This window comes from Anopheles merus, chromosome X (genome assembly GCF_017562075.2).
Source record: "Anopheles merus strain MAF chromosome X, AmerM5.1, whole genome shotgun sequence".
NCBI lineage: Eukaryota > Metazoa > Arthropoda > Insecta > Diptera > Culicidae > Anopheles > Anopheles merus.
In genome coordinates this window covers 2962739-2984042 of record NC_054081.1, presented here as the reverse complement: position 1 = coordinate 2984042, position 21304 = coordinate 2962739, and the positions used below count along the sequence as shown (strand labels likewise).

Genomic DNA, 21304 nt, shown 5'->3' with positions numbered 1-21304 from the left:
CACGAATCTTTAGTGATTCATTGATCTTTGGAGATTCGATTCGAGATTCAAATCACTCATCCCTCAATGAATCTTGACGAAAGATTCCTGAAACCCAACACTACTTTATATAAGATTGTAGAATAAATTAACCGTTTTGATTCAATTTAATCTTCTCGTGTTCAAGAAACAAGTTTACCAAACAATTCTTTCAAAAAAAAAAAGGAAGAAGAAGAAACAGGCCACGTGGTAGGTTTGCGCTTTATACCGACGAAAGTGGTTTTATTTAATTTTAAATATTTTTATTTCTTTGAAAAAGCAGACTTTTTTAATAAATCCTCCCCACCCCGTACACACGAGTAATTGTTGCGTTTTTGAAAACCAAGTTTGGGCGAAGAGGGGAAAAACAATCATCACACACGTTAATTGCTAGGCAAAACCGAAGAGTAGAGAACATAATACTATCGGTACATTGCTGTTAAACAAAACAATAATCACACCAACCGGATCGTAAGCATGATCGCGGGTTTGACTTAAATTAAAACAAAAAAGCAATACATCTAATAGACTCTAGTTAAGCTTCTTTAGCCGCATCCTTTATCATACTTCTTCGTCCTCTAATTGGCGTAACGAGCTACGCGATCATGCCGGCCTCTACTGGCACTCGAGACATATTCAGTACCCTGCAGCCGAGTTGCTGCGCTTCTTATTTCAGTCACGGATAAAGATACTGCTAGGCACATGGATGAAAATGACTATTTAAAAAATACAAAATAAAGCACCACAGAGACAGTCAAGCGACAGCCACAACCAGGCCTACTGCTTAACCCTATCACACCACCTTCCCCCACGACCTAACGGATTTGCTTGCATTTTTTTTTTCAATACCAAAAAGAAAACTAGTAGTAATAATACACATCTTTGCTACGGCAGCATGGGGCGGGGGAAGTGTGTCAACGTGAGTATTAGACTGAAAATTAGTAACGCTGCGCCGTAAAACATCTTTACATCATGCGAGAAACGTTCACGTGCGTGTCTCGTCGTTGCGTTCACACAGGGATCATTCCGTTTTCCGTTGCTTCATAGTCCACTATACTTACCCTTGTGTGCAGAACCCTCGCTAACACTGGCAGAACGATTTAGTGAATAATTTCCATATCCTCTAGATCGCGGCTGTAGCTGTGAATGGTGGTAGAACACATTTGTTCGTGTTTAATTGCATCGCCCCCCTCAAATGCGTTACTTGTATCGGCACTTACCGGCTGACCGGACGGCTGTAGTTAGACATGGACGAGCCGGACCGGTGCTTGTTGCAGTCGTTCTCGTCCGCCCCGTCGCCACCGAGCAGGTACAGCTGATCGAGATACTCGGAGGTGAGATAGGTGGGCAGGTCGGCCTCGTCGTCCTCGATCGGTCCGTACGTTTGAATGTCGTCCGCGCTTTCCTGCGAATCCACCATGCTGAGCCACTGGCTGTTGTGGTTGCGGAACTTTTCCAGCTGCAAAACAAACACACACACACACACACACACAAGCGAGGAATGAAGAAATGCAAACGTGCCAGGGTGGACCGACGCGACGTACCGTTATCCGCGATGCCCATTCCGTGTCGGTGATGGCGATAATGTCCAGACAGACGTCACACACGCGCCGTATCTCCTCGTTCTTGTCGTGCATCAGATCGATCAGGTAGGCGGGCGACTCCGTGTCCTTGATCATGTAGCAGCGGGTGCTTTCGTGGCGCAGCACCTGCTGAAACACGAACACGATCTGCAGCACCATCTCGTCGTCCTCCTGCTTCGCCTTCAGCAGCTCGATCAGGGACAGAATCACGTCCGCTTTGCACAGCAGCATAGCGCATGATTCGTCCAGTGCGCACGTGCCGATGAACACGACCATCTCTAGTACCAGATCGTCCTTGTATTTACCTAGCCAGCGATAGCAGGCAGCAAACGAGGAAAAGCAAACGTTTATTCGAAACGCTCAAACCAACAAGGCAGGGCAATAATTGCGGCATTACCTGGCACAAGCATGTTTCGTATCAGCGGTATAAGGTTAAAGTTGTGTATGATTTGGGAATAATCGAGATCGGCCAGTGCCAAGTTGCCCAGTATGCCGAGACACTCGACGGAGAACTCTTCCTCGTCACACTCGGTTAGAATTTTGGCCAGATCGCCCACAAAGTCCTGTCGGGTGCGGCGAAAGGTGTAATGTATTCATTTAATTCTTCCGGGATCTTCAAGGACACCGAATGCAATACCTACCACAAAGTGGGGCCGCAGCGTGTCGTGCAGCGAGATGTTGCGTATCATCTTCATGATCAGCGTGTCCTGGCACTTGAACGCGCGCGACATCAAGCTGTGCAGCCGGTTGTTCTCGATCATCATGGCCGCGTTGCGCCGGTTCAGCGCGAGATTGATGCCGAGCGCAATCAGGTCCGGGTCGGACTTTTGGTTCAGGTTCAGCAGCAGCATGTCCACCACGACCGGCACGCAGTCGGTGTAAGTGAACATCGACTTCACCTTGTCGTCCAGGCTCATGTGGTACAGGATCTTCGTCACGATGCCGTGGTGCTTGTCGTCGCTCAGGAACGTGACCAGCTTCGGCAGCAGCCCGACGCGTATCATCTTCGCCCGCAGCCGCGCATCGAACGACAGGTTGAACAGCAGCTTGAGCGTCATCTGCACCAGATCCTTCTGGGACTGGAGCAGCCGCGGCAGCTTCTCGACGATGTTCAGCTCGTACATTTCCTCCTTGTTGTCGAGCACGATCGAGAGCTTCTTCAGGAAGGTGACGACCAGCACCAGCAGGTCAAAGTTTTGCCGCTCGAGCGCGGTCAGCAGCATCTTGACGATGTTCTTCTTGCGCATCTTCTCCTCGAGCTTCACGTTTTCCGCAATGTTTAGCAGCAGGTAGAAGGCGACCCGCAGCAGCTGCTCCTGCTTGCGGACGAACAGCTTGAACTGCTTGTTGATTTTGTCGTAATCGTCCTTCAGCTTGCGCGGGTCCGGCTTTTCGCACACCGCCACCGTGGTATCCGAGCCGGGCGTGTGCGATCCACTGCCGCCACCGCCGCCGGCATTCATCGACTCGGTCGAGTTGGAGCTGGTGATCGGGCTGACGAAACCGCCCTGGCTCGTCGGGCTGGCCTCGTTCGTCAGCTGCTCGTGGTAGCTGTTGTTCATCGAGTGGGCCTTCGTAAGCGGGCTGTTGAGGCTGATGCCGCTCCCGATCAGGCTGCCGCTCCAGTTGCCCGACTTGGGCCGCTGCTTCAGCTCCGGGATGCGCCGCCGCGGCGGCTCCATCTCCTTCGGCTTCTCCTGGTCGATGATCGTGTCCAGCTGCTCGGTGCTGCTCTTGCCGCCGCCCGCGACGCCCCCGTCCAGGTCCCGCTCCTTGCCGCTGCCCGTGCTGCAGCTGCTCGCGGACATGCTTTTGCGCGCGTCAATGTCGTGCTTCATCTGATCGTACCGGCGCAGCTCGTAGTCGATCACGTCCATGCACAGCGACCCGATCTTGTAGTTCACTATCACCGAGTGGAAGTTGGTGTAGGTCGAGAAGCAGAAAAAGATGTAGATGATGTTGGTCGACAGGTCGAGCGACCGGCGCCAGTCTTCGCGCAGCACGCGCGAAAGCGCACTCAGTACCGCTTCTGGGATGGGTGAGCGAAAAAGAGAGCGCAGGAAACAAAATGGGTTGTGAAAAAAGGAACAGTCGGTACAATGGTACAGTTTAATGCTTAAGGGTAGACATCAGTGCTGCAAAATGTCAATGTCAATGTCATAAGAAAATCTGACTGAAACAAAATCAATGTCAGCATCACGTACTCAATAGTGATAATCACAAGTGATACTCAAAACGATTGGTGTGGATGTCAATGCATGCTTCGTGACATTTTTGCGACCATCGCTTGGTCTGTCGCTATGTCAGAACCTTTTTTTTTACTGTGATCATTTAAGCAAAATGTCAGTGAAATAGTCATGACAAATTCCGGCTGAAACAAAATTATGTCAGCGTCACGAGCACTACTGTGATGATCAGGGGACAGACTCAAACAGTTGTTGCATCCATCACATGCTTGGTGACAATTTGTGTCAGCTCTTGGTCACTCATTTGGTCATCATTTTCTGTCGGTAGTCATCCCAATAGTCTTGGGAAATATGCAGTGCGTGCGAGCGGTCCCAAAAAACAAAACGAGCATGTTTTCTCGCTCTGTTTGACCCGACAGACAATCAAACCATGTTCCAAGAATGTCGTGATTATCACCGACAGAAAATGTCGTGACCAAGTGACTGACCAAGAGTTGGGTGCTAAACAAAATGTCATCAAGCATGTGATTGGACCATCAACTGTTTGAGTCTCACCTCTGATCATCTCATTTCTGTACGTGAGCACTGTTCACAGCCAGAAAAAGCTGATGATTATGCTTGTGAGTCAGAGTATCGCGTTTGAATCAAGCAGGTGCATGTCGTGTTCGGTGTGTCATGACGCACTGTCATTGAGTATCAGCAATGAGCAGCAAGCTACCACGGATATGTTCCGTGCTTTCGTTGTTGAACATCTCGTGATGCTCACGACATTTTGCAGCACTGGGAAAGAGTCCAATGTTGCAGAAGTTTGCAACCGTTGCCTCTAAACTCCGCAAACACTAGTGGATTGAATAGCGTTCTATTCTTGCAATCAAGTTGTCTCGATGTCGAGTTTAAAATAGCTAAGAAAACAAAGTTACTTTGCTTCGAACAACAGTTTACTAGTTTTCATACAAGCCCATCAAGTAGTAGAGCTTGAACTTGTCTACGTGATCTGTTCGTTCCACGCATGCCAGTCGGTCATCGACACCAAAACCAAGATCTATGAAAGCGTGCAGTAGACGCGTCGACCGTGCGAGCAAAATGATGAAAAGCGGTGGAAAATTCTTGACAGATAAATTAAGCATGGTTTATGTTTAGCCCGCGGGCGTTGCTATGGAGCGAATGGGGGCTTTTTCACTATTTTGTTTTTTTTTTTTTTTTTTAAACTGAAAGTTAGAGCAATTTTATGCTCAATGGTTGATCCAATCCAAGGATCGCAATTATCATTTGTCGTCGAGTCTCAAGCATACTAAATGTTTAATTTCACCATTCTTCATTTTCGGCCCTTTCAGTCCCTTACCATTCTTCTCCAACTCTTCCAGATTGTCCGGATCGCGGGCGAGCTGCAGTATCAGCCGCGAGCCCTTCACCTTCTCCGCCAAATCCTCGTACAGCAGCTCGATGTAGTCGTCCACGTTGCGGATCGACGCCTTCTCCGTGTCGACCGGTGCGCTCGCTTTGTCCGAGATGCGCGAAACGGACCGCTGCTGGTGGTGGTTGTGGTGACCGCCGGCCGCCCCGACGACCGGCGTTTCCACCACCTTCCGGTTCTTCAGGTAGTAGATGATCTGCTCAATATCGCACAGTTGCGATTTGTGGATCAGGTCGCACTTGTCCACCACCTCCCGCGCCAGCACGGCCGGATCGGTCTTCGAGTTGAGCGACTTGAGCCGAATGATCCGCTGGCAGTCCTGTAAAGCGATAAAAGATAGAAATCGATTATTTTAAACGTTTTTCCACGAAACACAACAGGCTACCGTTGCGAAATGACACCTCGTTTTCTTAATTTGCACACTTCCGCTGTGGGTAGGTGTGTGTGCTTGCGGACGTACAGACGTACCTTTTTATCCTCCAACATGGGATCGCCAGGGTCACCGAAGACGGCCGCTTCTAGCTTGTAGTTTACAATGAGTGCCTTTTCCGTGGGATGAGGTTCGACAGTTCCTCCCTTCCATCGTCTGGTTTGATAGTAGTGGGGGAGGAGGGGGGTGAAAAAACTAAATTATAGAGTCAACACCAAACACGGTCGCTGCCAGCTGGTTGATAGGAGTTGCTTTATACACTTTTTTCTTTCTCATTTATCGATCGATTTTGGAACCATCGGGAAAGCTTCCCCACAATGCGTCTGGTTTTTCGCCTCGTTGTGAAACTGGTAGAATATTAGACGGTTTGTTCTTGCAATTTCGCGGCTTTCCCCCAACCCCGAGGTTACCAAAAAGCTGAATACGAGTAATTGCCAAATTGCCCAACGGTCGGGTGCTGTGTTGCTCTTCTGCAGCTTCTAACGACCAGTCCTACCCTTGGGCGACTGGAGAGGGGTGGCAGGAGGACAGCACAAAAAAAAATCGATAAACCACCAAACCCCCCTACCGAAACGGATGGGGTGCAATCACTTCGTTGCTGTGCCTTTCTTCAAACGAGGGTGGGTGCCTTGCGAAGGTTTTTTAGTTTACCCCGCGCGCGCCTGTGTGTGTGTGTGTGTGGGTGCGTCGCCCCCTTTGCCTTACTCACTTTTTAATGTATTTCGCATCCTCCGATTGCATCTGAGCGCCAGAAAACCGATACAGTGCTGTTACGATGTAGTAGATGTAGTGTACGGTAAAGAAACACAACGCTAATCCCGCTAGCAGGTGCAAAAAGCTGGCCAACAGCATACAACGCAAAACTATCACTTTTCCTTCCGAGGGTTTTGCACTGTGCCCAGCACCCAGCGACGGTTCAACCGGGGTGTTTTGCTCGCTCGCAGGGCCGAATAAGCGGTGCGGCACGGTTCAACCGCACGCTGTCATTCGCTTTCTGATGGAGGGGAGCGTGCTGAAGGCCTGTCTACACGGTGCGGGGATTTTATTTTCTAGGGGTTTTTTTCCACAACACAGGAATAGAGTTTTCATTCATGTTTTCATTCCTGTTGGTTTTATTCGCTTTTCTAAACGTGCTAGCAATAGAAAACAAAGAACGTATCAGCTAACAGAGCGCTTCTAGATACATCGCAATTGCAGCTGAGAAATGGATGTGCAAAAGTTGACAACTGCAGTTTCTCACGCCACTATGCCTTGCAGGTCCAAAGGGCACCGAGCTGTGGCTTTACAGACGATATTTACAACAGTATTCATATTACTAGCTAAAATGAATTCGATTGAGCTTCTTATACGCTAAGCGAACATCATACTACCCAAGTGCCACAAATGCGACTAAATGACTCCTAAACTGGGTAAATAAATAAATAAATAAATAAATCAAAACAGTTGGTGGTGTCTGTCGTGACTCACGCTATCCAATTTATGAAACACATAAATTTCTAATTGCTTTATCAATGTGACATGACTGTTTGGCATTTTTCGTTTCATCTTGCTCATGACATTGGCATTCATCTGACATTTGCTCTGATGTTCGCTATGTCTGACTCTTCCTCTTTCTGGCTTGTTCCCCCAAATTTTAGTTACGTAGATGCCACGCGAACATATAAACCGCCTATTTCGGTTTTAGAGTGTGCTTATGTTGGAGTTCTGTTCGAGTATTTTTTATTTCATTGAGTCAAAGCAAGACAAGTTCTCCCAGCAGTAATTCACCCGAAATGCAACGGAACTATTATAGTTGCCCCAGATTCTTCATAATAAAACAGGATTTTCGGTTCCTATGTTCTGTGTCAATAATAAATAATTACTGCACTTGGAATATCACCAATCAACGTGGTTTTATAAATGATTTAAAAAAATGTAATCTAATTGTTTTGAATTGAAAGTGTATACATAATATTTTTGTTAGTCCTAATTCCTTTACAATTTACAAGTTCAAATGCGCGTTCACAGTTCATGTCAGTTTCGTTTAATTGAGCTATTCCCTACCAGCATTAAACGGCTTTGAAGGCATTCAGAAGGCATTTAAGGCCTTAGTCGCCTTAGAAGGCGAATAAAGATTTCAACCGAAACTTTCACGACTGAAACGGGATCTCTTCGAAATCTTTCAACTTTTTGATTCAACGAGAACAGATAACTTGCCGCCATCTTAGCTTGTTTATATACTGGTTTTGCACCCTCACTAATGTAACTGCCAACTAGAGTAGTGACAACGCTTTTAGTTCCGAACCGAGAAAGCGTGTGTTCAAATCCTAATTTTTATTATCTTTTTTCTGTGATTATTTCTTTTTAAATTAATATTTTCTTGCTATAATTAGAACAAATCAAATTTATGTGAAGCGAAATTTTAAAAACCTTTTTAAAAAACATCATAATGACTATGTTTACCCTTCATAATCAGGATGGGAGAAAAATGTATCTCATTTTTCCTTTTACTAGAGTTATCGAAATAAGTTTGATATATTAATACCTTTCAACGGGTTGGTCTTTAACAACCGAATAATGCAGACCATATTTAATAAAGTGAAATAGCTCAGAGCTTAACGCAAGAGAACATAACATGTAAATCGTGCTATCGAATCTCACGCACATATCTGGGAACACTACAACAGCGCAGTGCCGAAGACGCTTGTAAGGTTTTCTTTTGACAGTTGCAATTTCAAATTTCAAATTAAAAGCGAAATTTTTCAATGACATATTTCAAAGGCATTTAATTACTGCTAAATGCACTGCTGATCGCCTTCAATTCGCCGGCGATTATAAGGCGATTAGAAGGCATTTAACGGAAATTTGCGGGTAGGGTTGATCCACTGAGCACGTCTACGCACGGTGAAAAACGCATGCGGTGATCATCGTAGATGCTGTTATTACCAAGTAGCATACAAAATCGCCAAAATCACTTGCGGTGAGTCTCTGACCGCTCCACTCTAGACCCTCTGGCACCAATGAAAGAAGACATCGAACGTGACAAATGTATGAAATTTGACAGGTTCGAGACGATGTTTGTCTTGTTTGTTCGAGATGTCTTACGATGCTCCTCCCTATACAGTAGAACGACGATTATCCGGGGGTGGATTAACCGATGGGCGATTTTACCGTGCGCATACATTTGACAGCAATTCAATCGTGGTGAACATTTGCGGTGATAGTCAGGTAGGTTTTGTTTGTAAATAGAAATTGATATACATGGATTAACAGATGTCAGAACAGAAGCGATAAAAAACAACCTTCTATATACAGACACCTTGATCCAGTCCCAAGCTGCCCGGATAATAGATGTTCTACTGTATGTCACATACGTTTGTTTGAGTTGGATGTCTTTTTTGATGGACGGTTTTTTATGGAACGCCGGTTAAGGGTTACATAGACCTCTATCTAATATGTTGCTTGGGTTAGCTGACCAACTGGTATAAAGCCATAAATATGTCACTAAGATAATAACCACAACATTCACATTAAACAATCGTTATGTGTTCAGAGTGGTCGAAAACGTTAAGGAAACGGTATACATTTTAAATATGACTTTAAACCACCTACTATACACGACATACAAAACCCCACTGTACGCTGCAGAGTAAGAAGAAGATGATACTTTAGATAGAGATCAAAATATCGTCTGAACGCTTGGGCGTCAATCGCATCAAAAATGGCTGTTTCGCAATTGGTGGAGAAGCTAAAGGTATTTAAGTTATTTATTTTGCTCAATTTCTGAAAAATTACACCCGTATAACATTTTGTGACTGATGTTTGGCGAATTCGTTTATCCCAGTTTGGCGACAGGTACGTTTTGGTGAATATCGTCGTGAAGCCGGTGGAAGATCCACCGTATAGGGGCTCCCGGGTGGGGTTTGGATTTGCGGAACGAAACAAGTTTATCTCGAGCGAAATATGGCAATCGTTCGTCTACCCGAAGCTTCGTGAAATATTTGACCAAAATTTGGCTTTGATTGGTGAAAATATTGATCCGGCGTACGACAAGAATAAGGATTATTACTTTAAATGTGCCGAGCGTCCCTACCTGGAAATGAGGGTTAACTTCCGGGACTGTTTCTATCGCAACAAATTGAACATTTTGTTTCAAGAGGATTTCAATAATTTACATCACTGCTGCTTTTATGTTGAAATAAGAGATCGTGGGCGTAATTTTGCAGAGAAGATTGAGCGTTGCGACACATTTATTCAGCTACTGATGGATGAGAACAAAAGAATGAAAGCGCAGATCGCGGCTCATAAAGCGGCTCCGAAAGACGCTACCGGAGTAGAAGGAAACGATCCGAAACCAGTAAAACAGCGTCCTCGCCGCACAGTTGAAGAGCACGCGCCCGAGGCTCCGTCCGTCCACCCAACCCTTATCAAAAGAACCCACAAATCGTCAGCCGATATAGCCGATAGCTCCCAACCCGGTCCTTCATCCGCACCCGATTCTAACATTTCCGAGCAGGCTGCACACCTTCAGAAAATGGCAGACAAACGAAAGCAGGAAAACTTGGCAGGGCCGAGCAAAACGAAAATCCACAAGGCTAAGAAAACCACAAACAACGATCAAGCTGAAAAGGAACAAGAAAAACCTAAAGTGCTGTAAGTACTGAATGTATTTAAATTATTTCGATTAGTTTTCAAAACTCCTTTTATTGCTTTGCAGTGATTGCACCGACATGCCTGAATCGGAAATCTTAGCCACATTTGCCGGTTACAGGCAGGAGCTGCACGAAATATTTCTGAAGCACAAGGATCAGCTAGAAGAGCAGTGGATGGTGAATAAGGAGCTGGTCTACTATACAGACGTTGCTCACTTGTTTAATGAGGATCAGAAGATGGCCATGATGCAAGTACTGGAAAATGAGTTTGTGCCAATTGAACTGAATGGAAAGGTAATGGTACTGCTGGGAAAAAAAACATGTTCAAAACTAAACCTCACTTACGTCTCAATATTGCAGTATACTGAATTTTTTACCTCCACCCTGCTGATGGAATGGATTATACGTATTTTCATGAAGCGGTACAAATTTACAACTCGCCAAGATGCCTTAAAACTTATCAAGAAGCAAGAAAATGAGGTCCTTGAATACATTGCCAGAGATTGGTAATAAGCCACAATTCGTGATCTGATCATGGTTCCTTAACATTTACATTTATTTAATAAATTTCTCATTGCCATTTTTTATTGTATATAATAAGTACGGCAGTGCGGCCGTTTTGCTTGCTTGCTTGCTACATTACCCTGTACGCTTATCTGCTTCCAACAATGCTTATTGCTTTAAAAAAAATCAAAATATGAATAAAAATTCAATAGCGTGTAAGGAAACGATAATGTATGGTGTAATTCTTTGCATGATTTCCCGAAAGAAAAATACACAAAATTGTGAGCAAAAAATGTCCATTATTGATAAAATTTTTAAACTTTATTGTTCTGTCATTTTATAAACACAACTGTAAGAGCATGTTTTCACATTTTCGGTTTCTTCACAGCTTTTTTTTTCTGGGCACGCAATGGGAGATTGTACTGTTTTGCCTAAATGAGACTCGGGCAGATTTTTCGTCTTTCTGTTTTTGTTGAGTGGCATTGTTTTGGGGCCGACGGTGCTTCAAAAACGCGTCGGTACATGTTTGTCGTTGCTGTTGAACTCTATTTAACATATTATCTGTTGAAGCTTGCTTTACAATCATCATGTATTGTCTAATTCCGTTCGTTTCAACTATTGTTTTCCTCCTCGTTCAGACCTTAAATTGTACGAAAATAATAAAACATAGTGTAACAATTGCATAAACCAGGCGTCTCCAAACTTTTCAGTTCGCGGGCTGCATTGCTTCACAATCAACGTTGTTGAAGGTCATTTTCACGCTACCTTTAGAATGAGTAGGGACCGCATGGAGCCCGCGAGCCGTAGTTTGAATACTCCTAGTTTAAACCATTTAATCAAAATGATGCGACTGTAGTTTTTTTTTTATCGTGGAAACGCCCTGCCTTGTTTCAATACGTCGGGGGAACGGAACAGGATGCTTTGTTTTTTTGCATTTTTTCATCTCCCCTCTCAAATTTCGTTTCGCCGTGGAAGAGAGACAAGGCGTCCGTTTGTAACAAAGCCCGGATGGACTTCTCGCTTCTGTTTGAAGAACCCTTTGACGTACGCGATCATGCAGGATCTCTTCTTCTTCTCTGTGGACAAAAATTAATATCAGGCTTCTACGTTACAATGGAGAAGCGTTACTCACCTTATATTATTCCCAAGCAGCATTTTGACTGTACTTTGGTCATCCACGCGACCGACTGGTGTAATACTTGGAATAACAAATGTACAGCAATTTATCCGCAGTACGAGATACAGTAGAACGTCGATTATCCGGGCAGCTCGGGACCGGACGGTTGCCGGTTAATCGATTTGCACGTATAATGATCCAAGAAATGTCAAATTCATATAAAAAAAAACACATAATACACTAGTTTTATGATTAATTCACCTTGAATCAATCGACCCAAGTGCCACAAATCCACTAAACGACCACTAAACGGCTTCTAAACGACTCAAGTTCTCTACCTAAACGGAATATAGAAAGACTTCGTTTAGCAGACGGCAAACGACTCATTCACTCTAAAAATAGCAAAAAAGCTGGTGGCGCTCTCTGTTGGTGGGATACCCCAACCAGTTGAGCTTCATCGCTTGGAGGAGAGCTTTCTCATTTCTTCTGTACTGTTGTATGGTTTCGCATTGAAGTTATGCATCGCTAGAACTAGAACGGCGATACGATTGTTTAAATACTAAACTCCAATGGAAACCACCAGTACTGAAGCAAGTGAGATTTGAGTAATGGTCGTTGGTGTTGATACCCATGTATCTGACCACACGACCATTCATATAGATTTTTGCTCGGAAAGTTAGAAGGCTATATAATAGGTATAATAGCGAAACACATTGCAAGAAAAGGATAGCAATATAATGATGAGTTGTAATACGCCATCTATTGATCAAACCAATGAAGCTGTGGAGCTTTCATTTTTTTTATATGGATATTCATTTTTTCAGTCGTTTAAGCTTAATCTGTGGTGCTTGGGGATTAATCGTTACTTGAATATTATTGTAATCAATAACTATAGTTTTAACAACTGTTAATGACCCAAATAGCCAGCTTGTACTTTATAGCTGATTTAGGGCTGTTTAACGAAAAATCGTTCCGATATCGTACTTTGTGGCTGATTAAGAGATAGACGGTACTTTGCGGAACTATGGAGCTTTTTAACAGGCACATGGTACTTTTTGGAACTTTGCGGCTGATTAGCACTATGTGTAGGGTTCATGGTGGAACTTGAAGGCTTGTTAATAAAGCGTACCGAACTTGGTGGAACTTTATAGCTTTTTAATGCATGACATCGGTACGAGATGGCTCTTGTCAAAATGTCAAAGACGGACGCCGGCAATAATCTCATTGCTGCTGCACAAGTAAGATTCGTTAATTGAAGAATGAATATTGAGTGAAGTGATTGTGAATTATCAGTAAATTGTGTAAAATTTTGTGTAATTCATCAATACAAAGGATTTAAAAATATACATATGTGTTTAAACGAAACAAATCTTGTTATTTATTTCATCGATGACGCTTGCTTGGAAATAAAACACAAAGAAAAATATTCCCTGGCATCGTGGCATAAGGCCCGTGTCTGTGCTCCATCGGATGCGATTTTATCGGAAGGCCTGTCAAAATTTTATATGGGATTTGACAGATAACGTCGGACGTGCGATTTCGTCGTACGATGGAATCAAAAAAATTTGATTTCGTCGGACGCCGCATCCGTTTTTATCTGTCAAACTAAATGTGTGGTGTTTTGTAGGAACAATCTCAACTTCATTTTTCATAATCGTTATATTATTAAAATCATCCAAATAATCGCAATATTATACGAAAAAGCGTTTGACAGCACGTGCGATAAAATCGCATGCGATGGAGCACAGACACGGGCCTAAGGAAGCTGCTTAGGCGCTGTTCGAAAGACCCACGTAGAACTTGGATGCTGTTTATCTACTGCAAAAGGCGAATTAGAGCAGCGATCTTTAGAGTGCCAAAATGAGCTGCTTAAGCAATTTTGGCTATTTGGGTCGAAACATGATCTAGCGATGCATAACTTCAATGCGAAACCATACAACAGTACAGAAGAAATGAGAAAGCTCTCCTCCCAGCGAGGAAGCTCCACTGGTTGGATATCCCACAAACAGATGGTGCCACCGGCTTTTTGCTATGTTTAGAATGCATGAGTTGTTCACCGTCTGCTAAACCAAGTCTTTCTATATTTCGTTTAGCTAGAGAGCTTGAGTCGTTTAGAACCCGTTTCGTGGTCGTTTAGGGGATTTATAGCACTTGGGAAGATAAACATCGCAAAAAAACAACATCAAATTATATTCACGTTTTATGCCTGATGCCGAGTTTGATGGATTTGTTCCTTCTTCGCTCATTTGAAATATCCAACGATTGATCAAATGAAAACGATTTTCGACCCACGCTGACATCTCGGTAGCTCCGCGTACGTGTTGTGTCATCTCTTTCACCAACGACCTTGTCATATCGAGTGAACTGGTATAACTGGTATAAACCGATTTGCCAACTGACTGCTTTTTTGCATGAACAAAAAATGTGGGGGCGGGGGTTCATGCCACAAAAAAACGCAAATGTGAAAAACTCATGCAAACAGTGAGGTATTTAAGATTATTTAATCCCATCTCGAAGCGAAAAAAAAACGCTCTCGCAGTCAAATGTAGGCTCCATGACGGATAGCACCGAAACGTCAAGCATACCGTGTAAACATACCTACACGTATGGAGTTTTCTTTTTCTTTCTTCTGTGTTTTCTTGCTTCTTCCATCTCCCGCTGTCACAAAACAATTGCCAGTTGTCACAGGCAAAACGCATCGCTCACAGGCTAGCGAAGCAATACATATTTTCCCTACCAGAGGCGAACCGAGCACAACGCATCGCGAAGCTGTCGTCCCTGCCCGTGCTGTGTGCCGTGCGCTGTGCAGTGTGCAAAAGTAATCATTACGAAGGGGGTTGTTTGTCTTCTTCTTCTTCTTCTTCTTCTTTTCCCCGTATCTTATGTTGCTCAAGTGGTTTTGCTAAGTTGTTAAGTGCTCTCGGTGTGGTTTTGGTGCGGGCGCGCCTGCTAATATCAGCTGACAGAAACGGTGTGTGCGGCGGGGCGGCCCCTGCCCTTGTACGTGTGTGCGGCCGGGGGGGGGGGGCGAAGAAAAATGCTTTTTTATTCTTCTTCTTCTTCCCCGAGAATAGTGTAGGGCTGCTGCTGCTGCTGCTGCTGCTACTGCGGTTCCGAGGGCAGAGAAAAATCTTTCCCTCGTTGGCGCGGTAGTGTAGGTGCTGTGAAGCAGCACCAGCAGCAGACATACACACATCAAGCGGTGCGTGCAAAAGACTGCATCAAGCGAGAGAGAAAGACAGAGAGAGATAGAGAGAAAGAGAGCACACATGCCCCCTCCCCTCCCCTTCCCTTCATTAAATTACCTGCTGCAGTACGCTCGCCTGGAAAATGGTGTAGTGCGTTAGTTTTTTTTTGTTGTTGTTGTGTGTAAAATACAAAAATCCACTGCGACGACGATTTGCGGTGCTTTCCAGGCTGGTGGAATTCCACACAAAAAGGCACACACGGGGCCCCGCATATCGCTATGGTTACGTATTAATAGTGGGCCTTTTGCTTGGGAAAGAAGGAAATAGTTAAACAAGTAGCATGTAGCGCGCTTCTTTTTTTAACGTCGTTTCTAAACGAACTGTTAAACCTCCAGTTGGTGGCCTTCTTTAGAGAAAAAAAAATCTATTTTTGGGCAGACAAACCCCCAACCTCCTTTCCCACCCTCTCACCCACAGAACGGGGACCAATGGGGTGCAGCGTGTGTGCCGGTGGTCAAGCTAAAAATGCGACCCCCTCCCCATTCTCCTTCCCGCACATACCCCAATAACTCGGGTCCTGCGGAAAATAGCAGCAATAGCGTGGTCGGTTAGGTACAGCAGCATACCGCCCCCCCCGCTCCGAGCGCAACCGTCTGCGCGAGAAGAAAAGCGTGCAGGAACAGCCTTCTTACGCAGTTTCCATTGCAAAAGTGGGTGACCTGGGGGGGGGGGGGGGATATCTTTTCTCTCGCCGCAGCGGCGTGTTACAGCAGTGACAGGAGCGTACGGCGTTTCCGCGTGGAGTTCTCGCTCCCCCCCCCACCCTCCCGATACTACCACGAAAATGTGCCGAAAATATACTGGCGGTGGAAAACTAAAAACAAAAAATAAACACAGACACACGCATTCTGTGCCACATTCTGGCGTGTGCGTCGAAAACGGGGGGAAGAAGGAAAAACCCAGGCGCTTTCCATTCGCATTTTAAGGACATTCGGTGACATTCGGGGAGAAGGAAGGAGTTTTTAAAAGGAAAGGAAAGGGGTTGGAGTAGGGAGGGGGGTTGAGAATCGGTATATGCCCAGCGCTAGGTGTCTCCATTCGCAAGTGACTGCATTCTCGGACCTCCTACTTCCCCCTTCCCCCTTCCCAGAGTACACACAATTAATGCGTACAAATACTGAGATGCGCAAGCGCTAACGCTCTTCTCTCTCTCTCTCTCTCTCTCTCTCTCTCTCTCTCTCTCTCTCTCTTGCGCGCGCCACCTCCTCGTCCCCCACCCCCACGGAAATTACGGAAGCACCGCATCACATTCGGAACGGCGTGTCGCGTGCGCGCGTGTATGTGTGTGTGTGTGTGTGGAAAAATAGTTTCGTGTGAAAATATTTTCAAAAAAAAAAATTACGGTGTGCTTATGTCGGACCCGAGTGGTAAAAGGATGAGGGAAAATGTGAAATATTCTTCCGTGACTGATTTGTGTGTGTGTGTTTTTTTTTCTTTTTTTTTCTCTCTCTTTCTCTCTCGCTGCTCCGTGTTTGGCTGGAAAACACCAACACTACGGCACCTGGAACCAAAAAAAAAAAAAAAAAAACACAACAACCCCCTCCCGTGTTCCGTGTCAGCATGATTATGCTGCGAGCGTGAAAAATGTGATAATGCAACGTTCTAAAATTATCAATCAAAACTTTGCGTGCTACTAGGTCCCCCCATTCCCCCCTCAGTGTCTCGTGTTGCCCCCGGAACACACCGCGTGCTTCTCGCCGCTCTCCCACAACCCTTTCTCGGTTCTCCCCAACTGTGTCTCTCTGTGATTGTGTGTGTGTGTGTGTGTGTGACGGCGTTGTGGCAGCAGCAACGCGGAATAAACGCGGCGCTGGAAAGAAAAAAAGCAAACCCCAACAACAACAACAACAACAACAACAACAACAACAACAACAACAGCAAAATCGTACGGGCACACGGGACCTGCAAACCAAAAAACCGCGTCCGGCAAAGCGCGCGGCTTCCCCCACCCCACCGGCGGCGGCGGCGGCCCGCCCAGCACAAACCAGCGCAACATGAATACCAGTGCAACAACCAACACCAACAACAAGATCAACATAAGCAATAACAATGCTATCAATGATAAAAGCAACACAACCGCCAGCTACCAATCGTCGTCCGCAATGCTGCTGAGCACGCCGCCGAGGCGCGGCACGAAGCGCAAAATCGCGTCAGGTAATTGACCGCTGCGCCGCGCTCAAAAGCACGGCATCCTAGGACCTCCCTTTCCCCCCCCCCCTCTTACCCCTCCCCGCGGAATCTGCTGGAATGTCTTGTTATTCTCACTTTATGCTCAATGTTTGTTTGTTTGTTTGCATTTTTTTAGCGCCACCGACGCTTAAACTGAAACCAGGCAAGCACAACGGGAGAGGGCAGGGGTGGTGGGGTTGTTGATGGGCGTGAGAAGCGTGTTTAAAATCGTGTTTGCCAAAAGCACAACTCTTCAACTGGTTTAAACCCCACTACACTACCCACTACTGGACAAAAAAAAACGGGGAACGGATTCATTTCAAACGGGGTTGGTTGGCAGTCGTCGTCGTCGTGGTGGGTGGCGCGTACCCTTCTATTCCGTTCTATTTTGTCAATCACCTCCACTGCTTGACCTTTTAAACCGATCGCAGCCATGTTTACTCTAATGCTGAAACGGCTGGCACACGCCCTACCCCACCACTGGTATCGATCCGGGGCCCTTTAGACCCGCAAAAATGGTCCGCAACATAATAATGTATTAATTTAAGCAGTGCCGGTAGAGCACTGGCCCAGGCGTTTGGTCCTCCCGCCCGCTCGAGTGAGTCAATTCCAGGGCCGGACGATGTTTGCTTTGTTTTCGTTCTGCTTCTTGCTGTATTTGCCGTAGCAACTATTGGAATACTGCTGGAACTCTCACCGTAATGGAGGGGGAGGGGGGGTGAGGAGCGTTTTTTATTGCCCGGTATTAGCCAGTGCAATAAAGTCGCGATTTATGAACATACCGCATCAATCCTGGTTTGCAGGCTGAAACGAGTTATTTGAATGCCGAAACCGCCAGCACCGGGGCCTGCCTCATTGCCGTTTTCCTTGCGATGGGGTGAGGGCAGGTGGCGGGCGGGGTGGTAAAATTGGCTTTTGCCTTTTTTAAAGGAGGTAATCTATAATAAAAGGAGGTCGATGTTCTTTTGAGCCTTGGGTGCTTTTTTGTATCCTGGAGCATGATTTATGTTCGAGCGAAATCAAACGCCTAAACATGGCGAACATCGTCGTCGTTGATTGGAAGGAGGGACGCTTGCTGCGTGATCATCATGATTCTCAGCGGTGTCGATGTTTGGCCACAAGATCGAAGAAGAAACGGAACGATTTATGGCGCGGAATGGCAAAATTAAGCAAAGCATTCAGTTCAGGTCCATATGGCTTACGCTTTAGAGCATCTTGCCTCCAGTGGAACATCCTTAAAACGAGTTTTTTTTTGCATCAATAAAATGCTCAATAAATACCGCTCTTAACGAGCGAAACCTTGCATGCCGAGCAATATCACGCAAGCATAAGTTGCGATGCTATGAATCGTGTGGAACGCAAAACTATAGCCAGAAAAGGGAAGTGTCGTGAAGAATTGCGTTGAAGCACAAGTGTGTGTTTTGTGTAGGCGAGTGCTCGTAACGCGCATTTTCTAAACTTTACTTCTGCTTACGAAGGCGTCAATTGCTGCCAGTTGAAGGAATTTCATATGAGATTTGATGCCCATCGAATACTTTGAAATCTGTAAAACCATTTTTAGTCCTGAATAATGTTTACCACACATTTTGGAAGAAAAAGGCCTACCTAGCAACGCCTAATAGCAGAAACAATTATTTATCGCTTTTGGGCAATGTTATGGAATATTGTAAATCAAACGACCACTCTTTCAAGCAAGTAGCTCTATAATAATGACAAAGAAAGAGTGAACTACTGTTTACAACTACAGTACAAATTACAGCTGAAAGAACTGGAGAAGTTAGAAAACCGCTTATCTCGGGGACTACCGAGTACTGTTCAAGATCTCTCTGCAATGGTCACCTTGCTTGTTTGTTTGTGCCCATGGCTTTTGGACGATTCCGATTCCATGTTCGAAATCAATTCCGGAGCCGAATTTGATGCTGGAATCGATGAAGCGATCAAAATTGACTCCGGAATCAGAATTGACCTGAGATTCGCATATTACCCCGGTAATGGAATCAAGATTGACTCCAGAAATGGAATTAGCTCCGGAATGAGGATCAGTTCTTGAATTGAAATAAGAAGTTTAAGATGTTGAAATCAGTCCGGGAATCTCCATGAGAATGGATCGGTTACAAGTAAGTTTGGATTCGTTGCGGCTATCCATACGTAGCATTATTGGATCCAAACGTCTATTCTTATGCGGATGCTGAAACCAACTCCGTTTCGAAGCCGATTCTGATTTCGGAGCCAATTCTGATTCTGGAGCCGATGTCGATTCCGGAACCAATTCCGGAGCCGATTCCGGAAACGAGCCCGGAAACCGTACTTACTATCCGGACTAACAGTTTGCTAATTACGCGAAGCTCAATCCCTGTTCAATACTGCTCTTAAGACAGATCATGTGCTTAAGAATGACTTAGGTGAGGTACGAGAGTGTAGAAATGAAACAGATCAACTCGATTGAATGAGTTCTTGGAAAAAGGATCACTAGGAACAGTAAATGAATAATGCGAAGGGATGAACTTAGCAGGACGTAGGTCACAAATAGGCTTTCAGTTTAAAATCTTTGGAACGTAGAAGCTCGGTGAATTGAGGAAATTCCACAGGAGCGTATACAAATCGAGAATTCCTCTGTACCCGTAACTTCTCCAACCTCTACATAAAATTGACCGAATCCCTAGGTATCCTCTTCTTTACTCAGAAACCTGACTAGCAAATTTTCTACGCGATCGCGATCGCATAGCAAGGTATCCATTCGTCCAAGATCTTTACAGGGTTTACCAAGTCGTTTTGTAGATGTGTCGCTCACGAAACTTGACAACTACTGCGTATTTGTGACAAACCTATGTAGGTGCAGGTTTGCCTGCCTACTTGATTTTCCAAACTTTTACACAATTCGTGTACAAGCACGCAAAGACGATGACTTAATCTTTACAGCGATGTGTCGTTGCCATCAAACGTGTGTCTCCAACTCATCCGTGTTTGTCTCTGAGGCTTCAATTTTGGACAGTGCACAATAATGTTCGTATCTGAGGCTTCAATTTGTGACCTTGTGGTCAACCATTTTATTTGCAAAATAGAACGTAATGTCTGAATCTGTGTGGTCCAAAATGACCTCATTGGTTGGGATAGGATTGCGTGCGTGGGATACTAGCGTTTGATAGTCAGTGAATGTGATGAATAAAAACACACAGAAAATTTTGATTCTAAATTGGCTTTTAGTCATCAAAACAGAAATCCATCGCAATGGCTTTGCTTGAAAGCTCCATGACTACTATGTCGGTGTTTGTGGCTTTCAAAGCTGCCTCGTTGGTTGCAGACAACCCAAATATTTAGATGCCACCAAACAGAGAACAACCCTAGTTAAAAAGACCCGTATAACAACTGTTATACTGTATCACAGTTTGTGTATCAATATTGCAGGATTCAATGGAGTGAAAAAAGACATGTATTTTTGGGCGTAAACAATGTCTTGAGAATGTACTAAATGCTGTTAGTCTTGTAACAAACAAACCACAACACAACTTTTTACTGGTAATTTTGTATTTTAAAATACAGTTGTCATAAATCTGCTTAGATACCTTGTAAATCTAAGATGATTCCTATAAGAGAAAACTACTGTTGATTTACAGACAATGATAGACGCGTTAGAGTAAAAATGGTATGCCTTAGTGCCACAATTTAGTGACAACGACTGCAAATTGAACATGTTCAAGTACTTCAAGCAACAGGACTCACCAAGGACTTCAATTGGCACGAAGAGTTTATTTGAACATTTTATTTACTCACTTGTTTAGATTCAACTCACATTCCGTATTTTTTGTTGTTGTATGAATCTTAAAATGAGTGAGTTAATGATGGAAATCACTAGAATCACCCTTATATTCTGATTCAAATCATTGAGAAGAGCGAGTTTTCTCATCAATAGTGCAATACAATGCTGATAACAGCAAATTGTTAAAGCAGCTATGAACTATAGAAGGACTTTGCAGCTGTGTATCCCACTTTAATTCTCGCTTAAT

At 44.7% G+C, this 21304-nt stretch overlaps 2 protein-coding genes across 2 annotated transcripts; one reads left to right on the top strand and one right to left on the bottom strand.

The window, feature by feature from the left end:
- Positions 1-553: 553 nt before the first annotated feature.
- Positions 554-6579, bottom strand: LOC121603411 (kinesin-associated protein 3). Its single transcript, XM_041932070.1, has 8 exons — positions 6341-6579; positions 5670-5787; positions 5130-5520; positions 2243-3630; positions 1999-2164; positions 1563-1906; positions 1239-1477; positions 554-1158 (listed from the first exon to the last, which is right to left on the bottom strand). The coding sequence occupies exons 1-8, from the start codon at positions 6481-6483 to the stop codon at positions 1119-1121; spliced, it is 2829 nt and encodes a 942-aa protein (XP_041788004.1). The 5' UTR covers positions 6484-6579; the 3' UTR covers positions 554-1118.
- A 2563-nt stretch (positions 6580-9142) lies between these two features.
- On the top strand, positions 9143-10983 carry LOC121593098. The gene is made up of 4 exons (XM_041915172.1): positions 9143-9364; positions 9455-10263; positions 10328-10556; positions 10623-10983. The coding sequence occupies exons 1-4, from the start codon at positions 9332-9334 to the stop codon at positions 10770-10772; spliced, it is 1221 nt and encodes a 406-aa protein (XP_041771106.1). The 5' UTR covers positions 9143-9331; the 3' UTR covers positions 10773-10983.
- The last annotated feature ends 10321 nt before the right edge of the window (positions 10984-21304 follow it).